The sequence below is a fragment of the Chiloscyllium punctatum genome, chromosome 38 (genome assembly GCF_047496795.1).
Source record: "Chiloscyllium punctatum isolate Juve2018m chromosome 38, sChiPun1.3, whole genome shotgun sequence".
Taxonomy (NCBI): Eukaryota; Metazoa; Chordata; class Chondrichthyes; order Orectolobiformes; family Hemiscylliidae; genus Chiloscyllium; species Chiloscyllium punctatum.
Genome location: NC_092776.1, coordinates 33,185,936 through 33,208,238, shown reverse-complemented (window position 1 = coordinate 33,208,238; position 22,303 = coordinate 33,185,936). Strand labels below are relative to the sequence as shown.

At 40.8% G+C, this 22,303-nt stretch overlaps 1 protein-coding gene across 3 annotated transcripts in view; it reads left to right on the top strand.

Annotated features, from left to right (window-relative positions):
- adam12a (ADAM metallopeptidase domain 12a) overlaps nt 1–22,303 on the top strand; it is a 350,417-nt gene that overhangs the window by 56,605 nt on the left and 271,509 nt on the right. For all 3 annotated transcript variants that reach the window (XM_072557568.1, XM_072557567.1, XM_072557569.1), the window contains one exon: nt 11,866–11,939. In XM_072557568.1, the coding sequence (XP_072413669.1) occupies nt 11,866–11,939 (74 nt within the window). The remainder of the gene's footprint in view (nt 1–11,865; nt 11,940–22,303) is intronic.

The following is a 22,303-nucleotide window of genomic DNA, read 5'->3' as shown; positions in this document are numbered from 1 at the left end:
TGTGCTTTGGAGCACTCTGTCACCTCTGGTTGCAATGCTGATGTTAGGACACTTTGTACACATGAACAAGCATCCAGCTGATGGATTGAATCAATTTACATCTCAGGGCTCGCCACTCAGTATCATAGCGTACACTTACTGAATGCCTGGTTTCACCTGGCATTGTCTTTTGGCACTATGCCCCCACCTAGCCAAAACCTGAAGGCTTACAGTACATCAAAGTTGCTGTTTATCACAGACACAAAGTCAGGTAACCTGTCACAGTTGTCAGCAATCAGTCAAGGGGATGAACATGTTGGTGTACCACACTGTACTATGCCAATCTCACACCTAGAGCATGTGCCAATAGCCTACGTGGCAAACATACTCCATGTGCTTCAACCAAATGGCTATATTCCAAAGTCGAAGGGGAATAGTCCTTTATAAAAGCAAGGGGTCTGCTGTCACTCAAGAAACCCTGGTACAGTAAGGGCAGCATCTGTCTACATTCAAGGGTTTGCCACAGTCAGCCATCCGCTCAGACTCGTCAGGGTCTATAATCAGTCCGGTAAATCCAAGATACGTAGTTAGGGAAGTCACGGATCCTCAGTCAGTGAATTGTATGGAAAGTGTTCAGGGTCTGGTCAGTGATCAGTCAGGACTGTCCATCCAAGTAGGTCGGGGGTTAAGTCACAGTCAGTCCTGAGGTTATCAATTAATATCGGGGGAGGGGGTACCAGAGGATACTCTTCTGGTAGGAAATTGAGGGGAATGAACACTGGAGATGAGACATAGTGACATGGGACGCAGACAGTGAATGACAGTGAAGGGAAAATATTTGACTTATGAGGGTGATGGGAGCTGAATGTCCATGGGAGGACATGGATGCTGCAAGAGAGAGGGTTTTGGGTGGTCACCACCAGTGTGGCCTGGATGAGGAAAGTATGGGTCATGATGATGGGCATGGCTAAACTGTACTGACAGGCTCAAGGGGTAAGGATGAGAATTGCAGAGGGATTAGTAGAATGGGTATGCAGGGAGTGCCAGGTAGAAAAGTACATAGATGTTGGGGAAGGGCAGTTACAGATGACGAGACCAAACCTGGGACCATTTTGGCGAGCACATTGTGTATTGTCTTCCATGATCTCTCCATTCCTGCAAACAACCTACAAATGGAATCTAGTTACAATGAAAGGGGCCCAGGAATTCTGATAGCTAGCTCACCTCCTGCTTCTCCAAAGACTTCCCACTATCTACAAGGACAAGTCAGGAATGTGATTAAATAGTCTTCACTTCCCTGGATGACTGCAGCTCCAACAATACTTAACACTCTCAAAATGAGCCAGTACAGAGCAGTTCACTTGATTGGCACCCACCCACTGTCTCTAACATTCATTACCTTCACCATCAATGTACAGTAATAGCGGTATACAACATGGGTAAAATGTACTACAGTAATTCATCAAGGCTCCTTCAACAGCCTCTTCCAAACCCATGACCCCTATCGGCTAGAAGACCAAGTGCATCAGAAGCCTGGGAATACCACAACCTGCAAGTTCTTTTGCAAGCCACACACCATCCGGAGCTGGAATTGTATTCCTGTTCCTTCAGTGTCCTTAAGTCAAAATTGTAGAACCTGCTTTTTGACAGCACTGTGGTGACCTTACACCCCAAAGATTACAATGGTTCAAGAGATCAGCTCACCACCCCTTTTGCCAGGGTAAACAGGGATGATTTTGCTGCTGGTTCTTTTTTTTAAAATTGAAACGCTTTAAAAACAGAAGGGTGCTAAAACAATTTATACAAGTTTGCAGGTCGCAGATTATACTCAGTTGGGACATATGTAATCTTGATAATGCCATTGTTTGTCCCTTGGTTTTCATTTTCAGAGACCTTTGTTAGATACTATCACTATAAGTGGGCATTTTAAATGTTTTCAATATATTTTACAGTATCTTCTAGAACCAACTTGGAAGATTTGCAGAGTGGCTAAAACAGGCCGTTTTTTCCCCAACTTATTTATGTGCAGAGACTATTAATTGCACTCTCAGGGAGCACTTGACTACTTAAAGTACTTCTACTCAGTTTACTTTTGCATTGATGAGAGCAAATGCACACTTTTCAACAGGAGCATCAGCTGTTTATTGTGTGTTAGTTGTCAGTTGGCACATGGCATCATTACTGTTAACATAACATTACTGCAACAGATTCATAGAATCCCTACCGTGTGGAAACAGGCCATTCCACCCATCAAGACCACACCAACCCTCGAAGGGCATCCCACCCAGACCCACCCCCTTCCATCCGTGGCTGGATACAGTGGGCAGTTTAACATGGGAGAATGTGCAAACTTCACACAGACGGTCATCTGAGGGTGGAATTGAACTCAAGTACCTGGTGCTATGAGATAGCAGTGCCACTGTGCCATCCCTATTGTAATGTTTATGAGCGGATATCACAGAGCATTGAATTCAAGAATGATTTTAATGTAGTTTATTTAGAAGCAGCAGTTTCTAAGCTGCATTAGCTAAACCTAAAAGCAAAGGCGTATGACCTGTGACAGGTTAGGATGATTTATTGAACGAGAGGGTGAAGGGACGGGTGAAACTGAATTTGGTATTAGGGACTGTAATTTCTGTTTGCAACCTTCTGTATTGTTCGCTTTCTGCTCAAGCTAACCAAGGCAGGGATCACTTTGAAAAGCTCTTTTGTTTCTGCCTCTCAGAAGTTTGGTTTTTAACCTTTTCTCAGATAGTTTGTTTATACATGGATCATGAGATCCAACCTTATCAGGAATGTCTCTGCAAGAGACTTATCCTTGGCAGGGATAACAGGCCAGTCCTATGTTTCTCAGACAACAAACTGCGATGATAGCATTCTTCATTACATTTTTATAATATGCAATAAACTTATTAAAACTTCACAGTGATTTCTGATCAAATTCACCCACTGCGGCAAGACATGAAATTTTTTTTTCATTTTTAGTATTTTTTTAAAAATTCACTCATGGGACATGGGTTTTTCATAGCTGGACCAACATTTATTCCCCATCGCTGGTTGCCCTTGAGAAGGTGGTGGTGAGCTGTCTTCTCAAACTGCTGCAGGCCATGTGCTGTAGGTATATGCACAATGTCCTGAGGGAGGAAATTCCAGGATTTTCACCCAGTGACACTGAAGGAACAGCAACAAACTTCCAGGTCAGGATGATGAGTGACTTGGAGAGGAACTGGCTGTTCCCATTTATCTGCTGCCATTATCCTTCTAGGTGGAAGTGGTCATGGGTTTGGAAGGTACATCTAAGGATATTTGATTGAATTTCTGCACTGTATCTTGTAGATGTTACACACTGCTACTACTTAACGTTGATGTTGGAAGGAATGGATGTTTGTACTGCAGTGCCAATCAAGCAGGTTGCTTTGCCCTGGATGGTGTCAGGCTTCTTGAGTATTATTAGAGCTGCACTCAACCAGGGAAGTGCGAATATTCTATCACCTTCCTGACTTTAGCCTTGTGGATGGTTGAAAGGCAATGGGGAGTCAGGAAGTAAGTTACTCACCATAGTATTCCTAGCCTGTGGGTTCATGTAGCCACTGTATTTATATGGCTAATCCAATTCAGTTTCTGATCAATGGTAAATCCCACAGTGTTGATAGTGTGAGGTTCGGTAATAGTAGCACCATTGAATATCAAGGAGTGGGGTTAGATTCTCTCTTATTATAAGCAGTCTTTTCCTGGCATTTGTGTGGTATGAATGTTATTTGCCACTTGTCAACCAAAGCATGGATATTGTCCAGACCTTGTTAGATTTGAACATGGACTGCCCAAGTGTCTGAGGATATGTGAATAGTGATAAATGTTGTGCAATCATCAGTGAATATCCCATTTCTGACCTTATGATGGATAGAAGGTCATTTTTGATGCAGCTGAAGAGTATTTGGCCAAGGATATGACCCTGAGCAGAGATGTCCTGGAATCGATGACTGACCTCCAACAATCACAACAATTTTCCCATGACTCCATGCATTGGAAAGCTTTCTCCCCCATTTCCATTGACTCCAGGTTTGCTAGGGTTCCTTGTTGCTACGCTGGGTCAAATGCAACCTTTATGTCAAGGGCTGTCACTCTTACCTCACCTCTGGAATTCAGCTGTTTTGTCCATGTTTGAACCAAGACTGGAATAAAGTCAGGAGCTGAGTGACCTTGGCAGAACCCAAACTGAGCATCAATAAGTAAATTATTGCTGAGCAAAATATATTAGATCATACATTGCAAAATGAACCTCTAGGAATATTACAAAAAGCATTAAAAATAGAGGAACTACATAAAAAGCAAGGACATTATACTAAATCATTATAAAACATTTGTTAGACTTCAGGTAGAGTAATATGTTGTATTTTTGGGCGCCACACTTTCAGGAACGGTATTGAGGCCTTGAAGAAAGTTCACAGAAACTTTATTAGAATGGTATCAGGTATGAAGGGCACCAGTGACATAGAGAGACAGGAAGAAGCTGGAGTCACTGTTTTTTGAGCAGAGACCTTAAGAAGAGTTGTTTCAGAGGTGTTAAAAATCCTGAATTGTTTTGATATAGTAACTAAGAAGAATCCATTTCCAATAGCAGCAAGGTCAATAACCAGAGGTCATGGATTTAAAGTGATTGGCAGCAGAACCAGAGGCACCAAGTGGAAGCTTGTGGTTTATACAGCAAGGTAATATGATCTGAAATGTACAGCCTGGGAGGGGGGTGGAAACAGATTCAATGCTAATATTTAAAGGACAATTAGATGCATACTTGGTTGGAAAAAGGTTCCAGTGTTATCAGGACAAGCAAAAGGCTAGGATGAATTGGATAACTGCGAAAGAGCTGACACAGATATGATGGGCTGAATGAACATTCTGTGATTCCATTTGAATTTTGGCTATAAGAAGGACATTCTCCAGAGGCTGCATTGCAGGATAAGTTATAGAATTTTTTGTTGTTGTTGTGGGCTGTGTGTCTTCCTACATGTCAGTGAATGTGATGGAGGACAACTAAAAACAGGATGACATTTGCCCCAAGCCTGATTAACAGCACTGGACTTTATCTTTCCTTACTTCATTGATGCTCTCATAGCAAAGGATATCAATAGTCACATCTTCAGTGGGAATAAAGGGTTTGTAATTTGAATCTTCTTATAGTTTGAGTGTCAGCCAGGATTCTGTTGGTAGTACTCTCACCTCTGAGTCACAACGTTTTGGGTACAACTTCTAGCCATTACTTGATTTTTAACAAATCAGAACCTGGCACTGCAGGGCAGTATTGAGGGAGCACTGCAATGTAATATGATGCCATCTTCTTGATAGTAACATTCAACTGAAGAAACATCTGCCCAAATGGTTAGATGCGAAAGATCCTATGGTACAATTTCAAAGAGCAGGGCAACCAGCTCTGTGTCTTGGCCTATATTTATAACTCAATCAACATCACAAACAATTATCTGGTCAATCATCTTGCCTCCTTTCATTCCTCTCTCCTTCCTTTCCTTCATTCCTTCCCTTCCTCATTTTCTCCTTCCTTAGTTGGTTCCCTCTCCTTTCTTCCCTCTTTCCTTCCTAATGCAGTTTAATGGCCACCTAAAGACCCAATTGTTTTGTTCTGTTTAAGCCAATATTAGAAGTGTTTCCAGTTACTAACTTGAAATGGACATTACATTATGCATGTATTATGCATGTTTCTTGCTGAATTTCAGAAGTAATTTGTTCAAAAAATGAGAAGTAATGGCAACTGTTTCTGAGAATATGAAAAAAGACTGTTCGGTTTAATTTGGGGCTCTGGAAATCCCATGAGATGAAACAGATTTTCTCCTGGTCTGTGGTTTGCCAGCTGTGCTTCTCATTCTGAGAACTATGAAGACAGACACTGAGTGCAGTCTGTTAATGATAAACAGCAACAACTTGCATTTAGTTAGCAGTCTGTCAGAAAGCTCCAACATTGGCCGAATTAAGTTTTATAAATATACAATGTCTGGTGTTTATGTGCATTTTTCAGCCCCTAAGAACTCTCAATGGTCCAAATACTTCCAAAATCTGATATGAACAGGGCAATTTTACAAGAGTTTAGTTCATTGCCTAAGTCAGTTACTGGACATCTGGGTCTTCACTTAAAAGAGCTTGAAATTGAACTGCTAGGATCCCCATTTCCAACAGGGAAGCAATTGAATCTTGTAGTTGTGCAGTTAGTTTGGAAAAACTTAGTTATAACCTTAATGGAAGATGCTCATTTCAGGAAGATGGAGCAGTGCCATAAACTGCATTTATGACTCCCTTGGAGCCCATGAGCTCCTTTAACTGACAAAGTTAATGGTTCCCATGCTATAGAAAAAGGAAGTGGAAAACATAAAGTAGAGAAAGAATAGATATAGTGAAAAGTGAAATACGCAGAATTTCCCATTTTAAACCAATTTCATTGGTGACTTATGGTTTTAAACAGTATATTATTCATTAATATAAAGTTTTATTTGTGGTGATATTCACTTCTGATAAAGACTGTGAAAGGCAGAATAACTTAGAAATGAATTTATGCGGTTAATATCAGACACCATCTAATGGTCAAACATTTATTTGTTCAATATCTTAGTAGCAATCAACCATTCATTTTAATACATTAAACTAGAAGATAAAAGAAAACCATATGCATAAAGGTTTGCATGCTAACATTGTAAAGAGTGTTTTCCAGATTAATTTACCCTATGCCTTATTAATTTACCCTATACGTTATTATGCTTTCAGTGGATCTCATAAACTGGGCTTGAAAAACCATCAATAAGCAAGCAACTTCTCAATCAGATTTGTGCATTTTTTGGTCTGTATGACTTTACCTAGTCCTCTCAAACTAAGATGTGCCAAATGTTCATTGTATAGGTATACAAATCAAAGAACTGAAATGAATGATTTATCTGGGATGTAAACTTAGGTAAACATATGCAAAAATTAAAAATCTTAAAATTTAAAATTTTTAAAAATCATATTTCAAAGTTAATATAAATTAAATAGAGAAAATGCTAGAATCTACTTTAAAATGATAATTGAAAATAATGGTAAGATTGAAAATAGCCAACATGGATTTATGAATGAGAAATCATGTTTGACAAAATCTGTTGTTGTTTCTTGATGATGGATCTAGAAGAATAGATAATGCTCTGGGAGTACAGATTTAAACCCCACTATGGTGGCTAGTAGAATGTGAAACAATGGAGGAGGCGATGGTCTACTGAGATTAGGGGAATGATGACTTTGTGAGATTATCATTGGACTGTTATTCCTGAGACCCAGGTAATGTCCTGGAGAAAACAACAAATGCTAGAGATCACAGCAGGTCAGACAGCATCCACAGAGAGAAAGCAAGCAACTGTTTTGAGTTCAGAGGAGTCTTCATCAGAGCTGAAGTGAAGTGTGGAGGGGGCAGCATTTATGCCACAGTTGGGGGGCGGGGAGGGGAAAGTTCCGATCACTTAATCTGAACTATCAATATCTTTTCTCCCTAGCAAATGCACCCCACCATACCAACACCTCCCCCACCTCCCCAAACTATAGCATAAACGCTGCCTCCTCCATGTTTCATTTCAACTCTGATAAAGAGTCATCTGGACTCGAAATGTTGGCTTGTTGTCTCTCCCATGGATACTGTCTGACCCACTGTGATCTCCAGCATTTGTTGTTTTCAGTACAGATTCTAGCATCTACAGTGATTTGCTCCTATAATTTCCTGGGGACCTGGGGTTGAATCCTGCCACAGCGGATGATGGAATTTGAATTCAATGAACATCTGAAATTAGGAGTCTAACGATGACCGTGAATCCATTGTCAATTGTCAGAAGAACCCACCTGATTCACTAATGTCCTTTAGGGAAGGAAACTGCCATCTTTACATGATCTGGCTTACATGTGACTCCAGATCTTTTGGTAACATTGGTTAGGCCACTGTTGGAATATTGCGTGCAATTCTGGTCTCCTTCCTATTGGAAAGATGTTGTGAAACTTGAAAGGGTTCAGTAAAGATTTACAAGGATATTGCCAGGGTTGGAGGATTTGAGCTACAGGGAGAGGATGAACAGGCTGGGGCTGTTTTCCCTGAAGCCTTGGAGGCTGAGGGTTGACCTTATAGAGGTTTACAAAATTATGAGTGGCATGGATAGGATAGATAGGCAAAGTCTTTTCCCTGGGATCGGGGAGTCCAGAACTAGAGGGCATAGGTTTAGGGTGAGAGGGGAAAGATATAAAAGAGACCTAAGGGGCAACTTTTTCACGCAGAGGGTGGTACATGTATGGAATGAGCTGCCAGAGGATGTGGTGGAGGCTGGTACAATTGCAACATTTAAGAGGCATTTGGATGGGTATATGAATAGGAAGGGTTTGGAGGGATATGGGCCGGGTGCTGGCAGGTGGGACTAGATTGGGTTGGGATAGCTGGTCGGCGTGGACAGGTTGGACCGAAGGGTCTGTTTCCATGCTGTACATCTCTATGACTCTATGACTCTTAACTGCCCTCTGGGCAATTAGGGTTGGGTAATAAATGCTGGCTTAGTCAGCAACGGCCTCATCCAATGAATCAATTTTTAAAAATCTGTAAAATAAAGCTAATCTTAATAATCGTGATCATGGCAAATCTCATCGGTTGCTGTAAAGTCCATCTTTTTCACTGATGTCCTTTAGGGAAGAAAATCTGCCTTTTTTAGCTGACTTGGCCTATATGTGACTCTGGATCCATAGCAATGTTATTGACTATTAACTGCACTTCAGTTCAAGGACAATTAGGAATGGGTAACAAATGCTGGCCTTGCCAGCATCATCCACTTTCCATGAAAGAATAAAGAAGAAGCAATTTCAGCCTGTGACTAGTGAGGAACTTCAGTTCAGTGCGAGGGAGGGCTATTAACGATGCATGCCAATCATTTGGATGTGGGGGCTAGATGCAATATTTCCAAATTTGCTGATGACACAGAACTGAGTATGAAAGTGAATTTGTTAGAAAGAACAGGAGTGCAGAGGATGTGTTGATGCTCAAAAAACCTAGGTGTCCTTGCTCATAAATTATTTTAAGCTAACATGCAAGTCCGCTGGGAGAGCAATTGGTATGTTGGCTTTTATTACAGAAGCATTTGAGTCCAGGTGTGAAGAAGTCTTGCTGCAATTGTATAGAGCCTTGGTGAGACTGCATATGGAACATTCCTTCCCTGAGGAAGTGCAATGAAAATTTATCAGACTGATTCTGGGATAATGGGATTGCTTCATGAGGACGTACTAAGGACACTGGGCATTTATTGATTAAAACTTAAAAGACCGGGAAGGGATTTTATTAAAAGCATACAAAATTGTAACAGGCCTCACCAGAGAGGTTGAGGGAAGAATGTTTCCTCTGGGTGCAGTGTCTAGAACCAGGGAACACAGTCTCGTGATAAGAGATAGATCATTTAGGAGTTTGAGGAAGAATTTCTTCAGAGGTTGGTGAATGTTTGGAATTCTCTAACCCAGAGGGTTGTGATAATTCAGTCATTAAGTATATTCAAGACAGAAATTGACACATGTCTAGATATTAAAGATATCAAGCAATAAGTAAATGGTGCAAGAAAATGGAATTAAGATCAAAGCCCAGCCATGAATTAGGTGATGAGGAAGCATCCTATGGTCCTATATAATTGGCTTCAGGTTTTTCTGGAAGTTAATGTTTAATAATACAATAAATCTTTTGGTGATCAAACAATTAAAAAATATAGCTCTCAGGGAGAAAGCAAAATTTAACACTCCTTAGATGCATTTGAAGGAAGCATCTCTGCTTTGAGCGTGTCTGAATTTCAATTTTTTGGCAATATTAGTTTCAGACCATGCAGATTACATTACCCACAGATGCCAGAAGTTCAGCCAAACTGAAAAAAGATTTCTTCATCACTGTGGGGTTTATTCTTGAGGCAGCTGTACAAGTATAAATCATCTGTTTTAGCTTTCTGTGTTCACGAAGGTTGTAACAGAGAACGAAGACTTAGGTTCAAGTTTGTGCACTAGATACTACAGTTAAAAGGGTAGCGTTTCCTGGATCTGCACACAAGCTGAGTAGTTTTAGCACAACAAATATCAGAAAATTGTATGAGTCAAAATGTATGCCTATATCAAATCCTAACTCATTTTTCTTCAGACATCATTTTCAATATTGGCAGAGCCTGGGCAATCAAGTACATCTGACTGTAGATCTTAGAAAATCTGCCTAATAAATTTGAATTATTTGATTACCTTCAGTACATTTATCATCAATACAAACGTTCACACTAGGTGTCACAGACTGGAATAATACATTAATTCAGACAATACTGAACAACAATGAGTGCCTCAGGCCATCAGTTAAGAAGAACAATGAGAAAGTTAGCTGTAATCAATTTATCACATGCAGATTATTTCTTCAGTATGTCCATCCACCCTGAAATTACACTGTATGACTGTTAAGCTTTAAAGACTGTGGGCGGCACGGTGGCACAGTGGTTAGCACTGCTGCCTCACAGCGCCTGAGACCCGGGTTCAATTCCCACCTCGGGCGACTGACTGTGTGGAGTTTGCACGTTCTCCCCGTGTCTGCATGGGTTTCCTCCGGGTGCTCCGGTTTCCTCCCACAGTCCAAAGATGTGCAGGCCAGGTGAATTGGCCATGCTAAATTGCCCATAGTGTTAGGTAAGGGGTAAATGTAGATGTAGGGGTATGGGTGGGTTACGCTTCGGTGGGGCGGTGTGGACTTGTTGGGCTGAAGGGCCTGTTTCCACACTGTAAGTAATCTAATCTAATCTAATGTTCACATACAGTTGTGTGCCCTCTATTCTAACAGATTCAGAATTCACTTTAACTGGTTGAAAACTGTGCAATGAGTCTCAATTGCAATGCCCTAAGCATCTGGGAAAAGGAAGGTAGTGTATTCAAAATCTCAGTAAAACAGGGCAAAGAAGTTCAGAAAACATTTAGCTGTAACAGCGTTGGTAAAATTGAGCCATAAGGTAAATTGTAAAGGTGAAAGAGGGATCACCCATCTTTCAACAAGGGCTTATTTTAATATCGATGTCTAAACTTTCACGAGTTGCATTAAGTGTTTCTCCAGGTATAGAATCAGTTTCAATTCTTAATTAACGCAGGCATTGTGGAGAGTTAACATCTATTGAGAGGCGATCAATATTTACATGAATTAGCTCTTTTACTTTCCATTCTACTTAAGGCCAAAGGCCATAAGGAGAAGTAGCATATTATAGTCATTTCTCTACTCATTCAGGGAGCATTATTTAACTTGGCAATTGAATCTTGCCCACTGGCTGGAGAGCAGGTAGGAGCTTAAATGGAAGTCAGTCATTTAAGTGGTCGGCAGTGGGACTTCCCTAGGTTCAAAGGTGAAAATCCCACCTGCTGAGAGCTGGGGACCAATCACAGGCTGACACCTCTTCAGGTGGTAACTGCTGGTAATGCACCTACCAGTTGCCCAGGATAAGTGAGTGACCCCAGGCAAGATGTGAATGAAGATCAGTGGTAGTGAACTGAAGCGCTTAAGTGGACATTAATTGCTTTGTGTTTAAGTTCCTCATCTTCTGTCTTCAAACTTGCTTTGGGAGTCAGTATTTAATTCCACTCAGCTTTTCCCCCCCTCACAATCTAGACTTTGCTGCCTAATTTCACAGTATTATCAGCTGGGCAGTTCTGATTATAATACGTAAAATGTCAGAAATCAAAATAGCCCAGTATCAGCTGGATACAAACTACAGAGGGAATCAGTGAATAGACTAAACACTACTTCAAACAGTATCAGACATCTACAAACAGAAGGTCTAACTACCCATGCATTTTAAATACTATATTTTGTGATTTTTCTATTTTGTACCACAGAGTCACCCGAAATGGGCTAAGTTCCTAATTGAAGCCGAAGGCAAACAGTTGGTCATCGAACTTGAAAGAAATGAGTGAGTAGTTCTTATGCAGCCTGAGCTACAAATTGATGACATATGTAACACCTAGGGCAATAACTGTGTTCTGTTAAACGATGCATAGCTTCTGGTAAACATTTTATAACTCTAATGTTCCTATTTAAATTTAAATGACTTTAAACTTAAATAAACATTAATCAACACATTCTAAGATTTTGGTAAATATGTAATATTGAACATTCATTAATATAGTAGATGAAATGTTTAGACTAATTTAGCTTTGCTTTATGTATTTGTCTTGTGATGAATATGATGACAAGTTAGTATGTCTTAAAGACCTTGCTGTTATTATTATTAATAATTAAAACATGTAACAATTTTTTTTATCATCAATCAAATATTTCTGTGTTGGCAGAATTGGTACTTTGTGGTAATACTGTCTTGCCCTTATAAATCTGAGCCTCAAGATTTCAGTTAAATATTTTTACTATGAATGCTCCAGCAATGCTTGAGTGCAGACATCATGCTCAATTTTAAAGTTGAAGATTATGGTTTTGACATTAAATCTGTCTCCTGAGGATTATAAAGTCCTTACTATACAGAACAAAATAATCCTTTTTTTGTATTACGCAACTGTAGTGAAAAGAGACGAGTTTTGGTTTTGGAAACATAAGCACTCAAGATGGAAATTGATAAGGTACTTTGAAAAATTTGCACATGGCAATTAATTTTGAACCTCCAGCAGCTGCCATTTCTAGAAGCTCTCCCTGTTTTTATTCCATGGAGACATTATGACTGCACTTATTTGAACAAATGGAATCTTTGTTCCTGTAAGCCTCAGCTACCTTCAACAAAAGATTGGTTTGCCTGCAATCATTTCAATAACTACTGAGGATAACCTGAGCAATGATGATGAGTTCATCAAAGTTGATTGGTAACCAATAAGTTTTTTTAAAAATTTGCTCATGGGATATAGGCATCACTGGCTGGGTCAGCATTTACTGCCTATCCTTAGTTGCCTTTGAGAAGGTATTGGCTTTCCTCAAGTTCTCCAGTCCAACTGCTGAACATAGACTCACAATGTTGCTTGGTCAAGAGTACCAGTACTTTGACCCATCAACACTAAAGGAACAGCAATTTATTTCTATGCCTGGATGGTATGTGGCTCACACAGGAACTTGCAGGTGGTGTTCTGCTGCCCTTATGCATCCAGATGGTATGCGTGAATTTGGAAGGTGTCAATAATGAACATCCTTATTTCTGATCTTAAGATGGATGAAAGGTCATTGATAAATGAACATGGTTGGGCCTGGACACTGCCCTGAAGAGCTTCTGCAGAGCCCTGGAGCTGAGGTGACCTCAAGCAACTATAACCATCTTCCCTTTTCTCCAAACATTTCTCCATCCAGAGGAGAGTTTTCTCCTGGTTCCCACTGACTCCAGTTTTGCTAGGCTGCTTGAGGCTACACTGAGTTAGATGCGACCTTGATATCGAGGGCAAGTGTTCTTACATCACGCTGGAATTCAGATCTTTTGTCCATGTTTGAACCAAGGTTATAATCAGGTCAGGAACTGAGTGGCTCTGGTGGAACCCAAATTGCGTATCAGTGAGCAGATTATTGCTAAGATGGGTTGGACAGAAGGGTCTGTTTCCATGCTGTACATCTCTATGACTCTGTAAGTGCCGTTTGATAGCACTGTTGATGACACCTTCCATCATATTACTGATGTTTGAATGCAAACCGATGGGGCATTAATTGGCCAAGTTGGATTTGTCCTGCTTTTAGTATACAGAACCTAACTGAGAATGTACCATATTGTCAGGTAGATGTCAATATCATAGTTATATTGGAACAGCCCGGCTAGGGGTGCTGCAAGTTTGGGGCACAAGGCTTCCGTACTATTGCCAGAATGTTGCCAGGCCCCATTGCTTTTGCAGTATCCAGTGCCTCCTACCATTTATTGACGTCATGTGGAATGAATCGAGTTAGCTGCAGGTTTGCATCTTTGATGCTGGGGATCTCATATTGGTCTTGAAACATTAACTCTGTTTCTCTCTCCACAGATGCTACCTGACCTGTTGAGTTTCTCCAGCATTCTCTGCGTGTGTTTCAGATTCCAGCATCTACAGTATTTTTCTTTTTTATGGATGTCATGTAGCTAGCTTCCTAAACTGCAGCCATCCTTTCAAACACTATTTTTTAAAACAGCATTTTCGCATTTCAGTTCCCAGTTTTTAAAAAAGCAAAATTAAAAGTCCTTCAATATGGGAAGTAAATGCTTTTGAGGATTGCCAACTAAAGCCCTATAAGAGTTAAATAGTGTTGATTTCTCCTTCGTTCCATATTATTCTTATAAATTTGCTTTTAGTCATTGCCTTCAGTTGCTACTATTAACTATGTGCTAAGTAACCACTGTAAGGTTTCTTAAATTTGACTTGCAATGAACCTACCAAAAATAGTGGGAATTCTGTTGAGATAGCAAAGCAATATTTGACTAGTTTATTTGTACACTGTACAGCTGAAGCAGAATTTATTCAGAACAGAGGAAATCAACAAAATCGATACATCTGCTCCGCAATACCATTAAGAGACTGAATTTTTACCTGGTTTGTGATAAAATATTGTTTCTCTATTGTTACAATTAACATATAATTTTTCAAGACATATTGGGTTAAAATCCAATGTTATGCATGTGAAGTGAGGAGGGTGAAACTTCTTACCTGAGTGGTGAGATCTATGGTGGCCCTGATATCAGGCCTTGTGGCTTATTTTTAACAAGCTAATTTAGTACAAGTAGTCAGCAGGTGAATCATCAATGTGGATCTGACTTGAGAGCTGCTGACAGTGGATCTTGAGGAGAACAGAGGCAGGGAAAGAAGTGTGGAAATAAGACTCAGGAGAAACATAGACAAGGTAAATATTCAGGGACAGTGAACAATGGCAAAGTGGGGAGTTGGGCACAGTTGTAAGATCAGTGGTCCAATGTTGATCAGAGCCCAAGAATGATGGAGCCTGCATTCTTTAAATCTGAAATCCTTAGGTACATTCTAGCTTCTTAAAAAGTTATTGTGTTTGAAGTGTGAATCCCAAAATCTACTACTTCCTGAGTTCAGCCAAGGAAACCAGTCTTGTAGTGGGGGTCTCAAAAGATATTAGGCTCATTATTCTCCCAGGTATGGCATTGTTAGTCAAGGACTGTATTACGGTAGCAGAAAGGACGCTTGAGACTCTTCTACTGAGGTAGTATGGGCTAAGGTTAGAAACATGAAAGGAAAGGTCACCCTGCTGGGTGTTTTCTATAGGTCTCTGAATAGTTCCAGAGATGTAGAGGAAAGGATAGCAAAGATAATTCTGGATAGGAGCAAGACTAACATGGTAGTTGTTATGGGAAACTTTAACTTTCCAAATATTGTCGAGAAATACCATAGTTCAAGAACTTTAGATGGGTCAGTTTTTGTCCAAAGTGTGCAGGATGGTTTCCTGACACAGTATGTAGACAAGTCAACAAGGGGCGAGGCCATATTGGATTTGGTACTGGGTAATGAACCTGGCTATGTGTTAGATTTGGAGATAGGTGAGCACTTTGGTGATAGGGACCACAATTTGGTGATGTTTACATTAGCAATGTAAAGGGGTAGGTATATAACACAGGGTAAGAGTTATTGCTGGGGGAAAGGTAATTTTGATGCGATTAGGCAAGATTTAGGATGCATAGGATGGGGAAGGAAACTGCAGAGGATTGGCACAATTGAAATGTGGAGCTTGTTCAAGGAACAGCTACTGCGTGTCCTTGATAAGTATGTACCTGTCAGGCAGGGAGGAAGTGTTCGAGAGAGGGAGCTGTAGTTTACTAAAGAGGTTGTCAAGCGGAGGAAGAAGGCTTATGTTAGGATGAGATGTGAAGGCTCAGTTAGGGTTCTTGAGAATTACAAGTTAACCAGAAAAGACCTAAACAGAGAGCTAAGGAAAACCAGGAGGGGTCATAAGAAGTTATTGTTATGTAGGATCAAGGAAAACTCTAAAGCTTTCTATAGGTATATCATGAATAAAAGAATGACTAGAGAAAGATTAGGGCCAATCAAGGATAGTAGTGGGAAGTTGTGTGTGGAAACCGAGGAGATGGGGAGACATTAAATGAATATTTTTCGTCAGTATTCACACTAGAGAAAGACAATGTTGTAGAGGAGAATACTGATGTACAGGCTACGAGACTAGATGGGATTGAGGTTCACAAGGAGGAGGTGTTAGCAATTTTGGAAAATGTGAAAATAGATAAGTCTCCTAGGCTGGATGGAATTTATCCTAGGATTCTCTGGGAATCCAGGGAGGAGATTGCAGAGCCTTTGGATTTGATCTTTATGTCATTATTGTCTATAGGAATAGTGCCAGAAGACTGGAGGATAGCAAATGTCCCCTTGTTCAAGAAGGGGAGTAGAGATAACCCTAGTAATTATAGACCAGTGAACCTTACTTTGATTGTGAGTAAAGTGTTGGAAAAGGTTATAAGAGATAAGACTTATAATCATCCAGAGAGGAATAAGTTGATTAGGGATAGTCAACATGGTTTTGTGAAGGGTAGGTCGTGCAACACAAATCTTATTGTGTTCTTTGAGATGGTGACCAAATAGGTGGATGAGCGTAAAGCAGTTGTTCGGGTGCATATGGATTTCAGTAAAGCGCTTCATAGTCATAGAGTCATAGAAATGTACAGCATGGAAACAGACCCTTTGGTCCAACCCGTCCACGCCGATCAGATATCCCAACCTAATCTAGTCCCACCTACCAGCATCCGGCCCATATCCCTCCAAACCCTTCCTATTCATATACCCATCCAAATGCCTCTTAAATGTTGCAATTGTACCAGCCTCCACCACATCTTCTGGCAGCTCATTCCATACATGTACCACCCTTTGTGTGAAAAAGTTGCCCCTTAGGTCTCTTTTATATCTTTCCCCTCTCACCCTAAACCTATGCCCTCTAGTTCTGGACTCCCCAACCCCAGGGAAAAGACTTTGCCTATTTATCCTACCCATGCCCCTCATGATTTTATAAACCTCTGTAAGGTCACCCCTCAGCCTCCGACGCTCCAGGGAAAACAGCCCCAGTCTGTTCAGCCTCTCCCTGTAGCTCAGATCCTCCAACCCTGGCAACATCCTTGTAAATCTTTTCCTGAACCCTTTCAAGTTTCACATCTTTCCGATAGGAAGGAGATGAGAATTGCACGCAATATTCCAATAGTGGCCTAACCAATGTCCTGTACAGCCGCAACATGACCTCCCAACTCCTGTACTCAATACTCTGACCAATAAAAGAAAGCATACCAAACGCCTTCTTCACTATCCTATCTACCTGCGACTCCAATTTCAAGGAGCTATGAACCTGCACTCCAAGGTCTCTTTGGTCAGCAACACTCCCTAGGACCTTACCATTAAGTGTATAAGTCCTGCTAAGATTTGCTTTCCCAAAATGTAGCACCTTGCATTTATCTGACTTAAACTCCATCTGCCACTTCTCAGCCCATTGGCCCATCTGGTCCAGATCCTGTTGTAATCTGCGGTAACCCTCTTCGCTGTCCACTACACCTCCAATTTTGATGTCATCTGCAAACTTACTAACTGTACCTCTTATGCTCACATCCAATAAGGTTCCCTACAGTAGGCTATTACACAAAATACGATCAGAAATTGGCTAGCTGAAAAAAGACAGAGGTGGTGGTTGATGGGAAATGTTCATTCCAGAGTTCAGTTACTAGTAGTGTACAGCAAGGATCAGTTTTGGGGCCACTGCTATTTGCCATTTTTATAAATGACCTCGATGAGGGTATAGAAGGATGGCTTAGTAAATATGTGGATGACACTAAGGTCGCTGGAGTGTGGATAGTGCTAAAAGATGTTGCAGGTTACAGAGGGACATAGATAAGCTGCAGGGCTGAGCTGAGAGGTGGCAAATGGAGTTTAATGCAGAAAAGTGTAAGGTGATTCACTTTGGAAGGAACAACATGAATAAAGAGTATTTGGCTAATGGCAAGATTCTTGGTAGTGTAGATGAGCAGAGAGATCTTGGTGTCCATGTACATTGATCCCTAAAGGTTGCAACCCATGTTGATAGGGTTGTTATGAAGGTATATGTGTGTAAACTTTTATTGGTAGAGGGATTGATTTTCGGAGCCATGAGGTCATCTGCAGCTGTACAAAACTCTGGTGCAGCCGCACTTGGAGTATTGTGTAATGCAGTTCTGGTCACTGCATTATAGGAAGGATGTGGAAGCTTTAGAAAGGGTTCAGAGCAGATTTACTAGGATATTGCCTGGTATGGAGGGAAAGTCTTATGGGGAAAGGCTGAGGGACATGAGGCTGTTTTCGTTAGAGAGAAGAAGGTTGAGAGGTGACTTAATTGAGACATACAAGATAATCATAGGGTTAGATCAGGTGGACGTTTTTCCTCAGATGGTGATGACTAGCATGAGAGGTCATAGCTTTGAATTGAGGAGTGATAGACATAGGACAGATGTCAGAGGTAGTTTCTTTAGTCAGAGAGTAGTGGGAGTGTGGAACGCACTGCCTGTAACAGTAGTAGACTCGCCAACTTTAAGGGCATTTAAATGATCTTGGATAAATATATGGATAAAAATGGAATAGTGTAGGATAGATGGGCTTCAGATTGGTATAACAGGTTGGCGCAACATCGAGGGCCGAAGGGCCTGTACTGCACTTTATTGTTTTATGTCCTGATGGGTAGCTATTTCACACAGAGGATGGAACGAGCTTCCACAGGAAGTGGTGAAGGCGGGTTCAAATATGACATTTAAAAGGCATTTGGATGGTTATATGAATAGGAAAGGTTTAGAAGGATATGGGTCAAATTCTGGCACATGGGACTAGGTCAGATTTGGATGCTTGGTTGGCAAGGATGCGTTGGACCAAAGGGTCAGATTCTGTGATGGATGACTCTATGACTCTATGAATGATGAGAGTTAGTTGTAAAAACAAACTGTTGATGGAACTGAGTAAAGTATTTGCACTTTAGAAACAAAAACAGTTAACAAGCCAGTATCTTGCAGCTTGACCCTAATGTTAGGTAAAAAAAACAAATAAAAATGTTTAAGTAAAGAGTCAGTTTTACTGGATAGTGTTACAACTGCAGCACATCAGTGAAATGTCCAAAGCAGGCTGGGCGAGTCAGTTCAATCCCCAATGAATCAAGCTAAAGCCTGCCGTTAACACTGTTGCTAAGTGACCAAAGAAGTGCTACTCTGCTGAAAAAAAATTTACTGAACAGACCTTGCTCTTTCTACAATTAATTATGTACTTGAATTACTTGCAGCATGCATTTTTCTACCAATAGAATTGACCTTGTCATTCGTTAATGCCAAATTCAATATCTCAGGGAGGTGCATTTAAATTAAAACAGATTAGTATTATGTCAAATACTCCATACATATTTCGGGACTTTTGTTTTTGATAACAGCATCTATTTTGTTTGCTGTTCATTGACTGTCTATCTTGGTGTAGAAATTAGAGGCCATTAGAGCAGCCTCAAGTATATTAAAAGTGCTGCACAGTCTTTGACAGCCAGCTTTTGCCCAAAATGTCGATTTTCCTACTCTTTGGATGCTGTCTGACCTGCTGTGCTTTTCCAGCACCACTCTAATCTAGACTCTGATTTTCAGCATCTGCAGTCCTCACTTTTGCCTAGCATTTGTTTACCTGCTCACTGACTACATCCTGCTAACCATCTGAAGCTGAAGCAAACGTCATTAAGTTGATGCAGAGACAAGCTTCCCACCACATCTTTGTGTTTGTCAACTTCCACCTCCATAGCATCACTGCCTCAGCTAACCTGAGGCAAGAACCCTCGTCTGTGTTTTTGTTACCTCTGGATTTGACTATTGTAGCGAGTTCTGCATATCTTATGTAAATTTGAAATCATCCAGCACTCGGCTGCCCATTTCCTAACACACATCAAGTCTGGTGCAGAGTGATATTGGATTTGAAATGTTAATTCTATTTCTCTCTCTGCAGACGCTGCCAAACCCACTGAGTTTCTCTCCGTGTTAGTTTCAGTTGACCAGCATCAGCAGTATTTTTGATTTTACTTGGTGCATACATCATTCCTGTGTTTACTGATTTACAATTGGCTCCCTGTTAAGCAAAGCCTTAAATGTAAAATTCTCATCCTTATTATCAAAAATCTCTGTTGCCCTGCCCCGCCTATCTCTATTATTTTCTGCAATCTTATTATCTGCTGAGATATCTGGACACCCCTAATTCTGGTTTCTTGAGCAGCCCCCATTTTAACATCACCTTATGTACCTGAGTGTTAAATTTTGTTTGTTAATGCTCCTGCAAAGCACTTTGCGAGGTTTTAATACATTCAGGGAGATATCTAACTGCAAGGTTTTTCTGCACTCCTCAATGTAGCATCATGAAATTGCTTCAAGGTCAATATAATAGTATTATTATGGAGCAGATACATCAATATTGCATTGGATTTAATTCTACCTTGTTAATGGGTTATAAAGCCAAATGGGGGACAAATTAACTTCAGCAGTTGGCTTACCCACTGCTTTGCTGTTGAGCGTTGCAACAGTGCAGCTGCGTGCTTATGTAATTGATGCCTGCTTCTCAAACTCAATCTGCTTCTGCAAAGATTTAACTGACAGCAGGACAGGCCGGCCAAGTAGTTTCCCTCCCAGGGCTAGTGAAAGTCATGGGTCAGTCCAACTTAACAGGCCAACTCTGTTCATTGGACTGCCTCCCCTACCATGATTTTACTCATCCTCCCCAGGTTTCTCCTGCAGTGGTCTCTCAAACCCCAGCCACTCATTTTCCTTGCAGATACCTTCCAGCATGGAACTGACAAGAGCAGTGTAAATATTCCAGCCAATGAAGAGGCCAGCAGCTCCCTGAGGTGGAAATATCTCCTCCACCAGAACAGAAATCCCATTTCTAGCCTGTGCAATGAAATGGCTGTATGGTAGCCAATGTTCCCCTTGTTATGACCAGATAAGGAAGGGTGAATTGGCCTCACTTTGCTTTTCCCTGATTGGTCACAGAAATCATTCAAACTCATTTCAAGATGCATAAGTGCTTTCCCCAATTAAAATGCAGTTCACTGTTTTCCCCAGAAACAATAAGCAGCCAAACATAAGGTCATCTTTAATGAAAAATGTCAATTTTATTATCCACTAACGCTGAGATAAAGAATAAAGATGCAACTTTAAGTAAACAGACTCTGAAATCAAGGACTGATTCCTGATAGCACAGGACTATTGTATGAAGGGAGATATGATTGGTTGCAACTATATTCACTGGAATTTGGAAGAATGTGTTTGTGTTTGTGTGTGTGTGGGGGGGGGGCGTGGGGGGTGGAAGGTGGTGTGTGGGGATGAGTCTCACAGACACCTCTAAAATTCAAAGAGGTATAGACAGGATAAACACAGGAAGGATATTCCTGATGACCAGGGAACCAGGAGTCAGAGCCTATGGCCATTTAAGACTGAGATGAGGAGAAATTTGTTTACTCAGAGAATGCTGAGCCTGTGAGATTCTCTGACACAGAAAGCAATTGAAGCCAAAACATTGAACATTTTCAAGAAAAAGATAGATTTAGTTATAGAATCATAGAACAGTATAGAACATCTTCAGCCCATTGAAGCTGCGCTGACAAAAATTACTCTGAACCTACACTAGTCCCATTTTCCAGCACTTGGTCCAGAGCTTTGAATGTTATGACATTTTAAGTGCTCATCCAAGTACTTTTTAAAGATTTTGAAGTGTCTTGCTTCAACTTTCCACCCAGGCAGTGCATTCCAACCTCCAGCACCATTTGCTCAAATCCCTTCAACACCTCTTGCCTTTCACTTTAACACTATGCCCCCTTGTAATTTACCCTTCAAGTAAGTGCCAACAGCTGCGTCTTAGTGCTAATGGGATCAAAGGTTATGGGGTGAAAGCAGGAACAAGCTGCTGAGATGGATGCTCAGCCATGATCATATTGAATAGTGGAGCAGGCTTGAAGGGCCAAGTGGCCTACTCTTGTTCCTATTTCTGGTGTATCTATATAAACCATTTATTTGTAGTAACAAATCCAGAACACAGTGCCCTAATGTACCTGTAATAAACCTGGTGTTCCTATAATTTTCTTGTGAATTCCTTAGTGTATGAGTTAGTGCTTTAAAAATGAATAAGTTTTGTCCTTCCTTCCCTTTCCACCTTTTGGCATGACTTTCCCCTCTCTACTGTTGGTGAGGAAGGTGGCAGGAAAGGCTAATGATTGGGTGGGTTGGCACTAGAGAGATACTTCAAATCCCTCCACCTCAGTAAGTAAATTCTGAGTAAGAAGGTCTATGGGTGCCATTCTCAACTTGCCACCAGCTCAATTACCTGCCTTGACAAC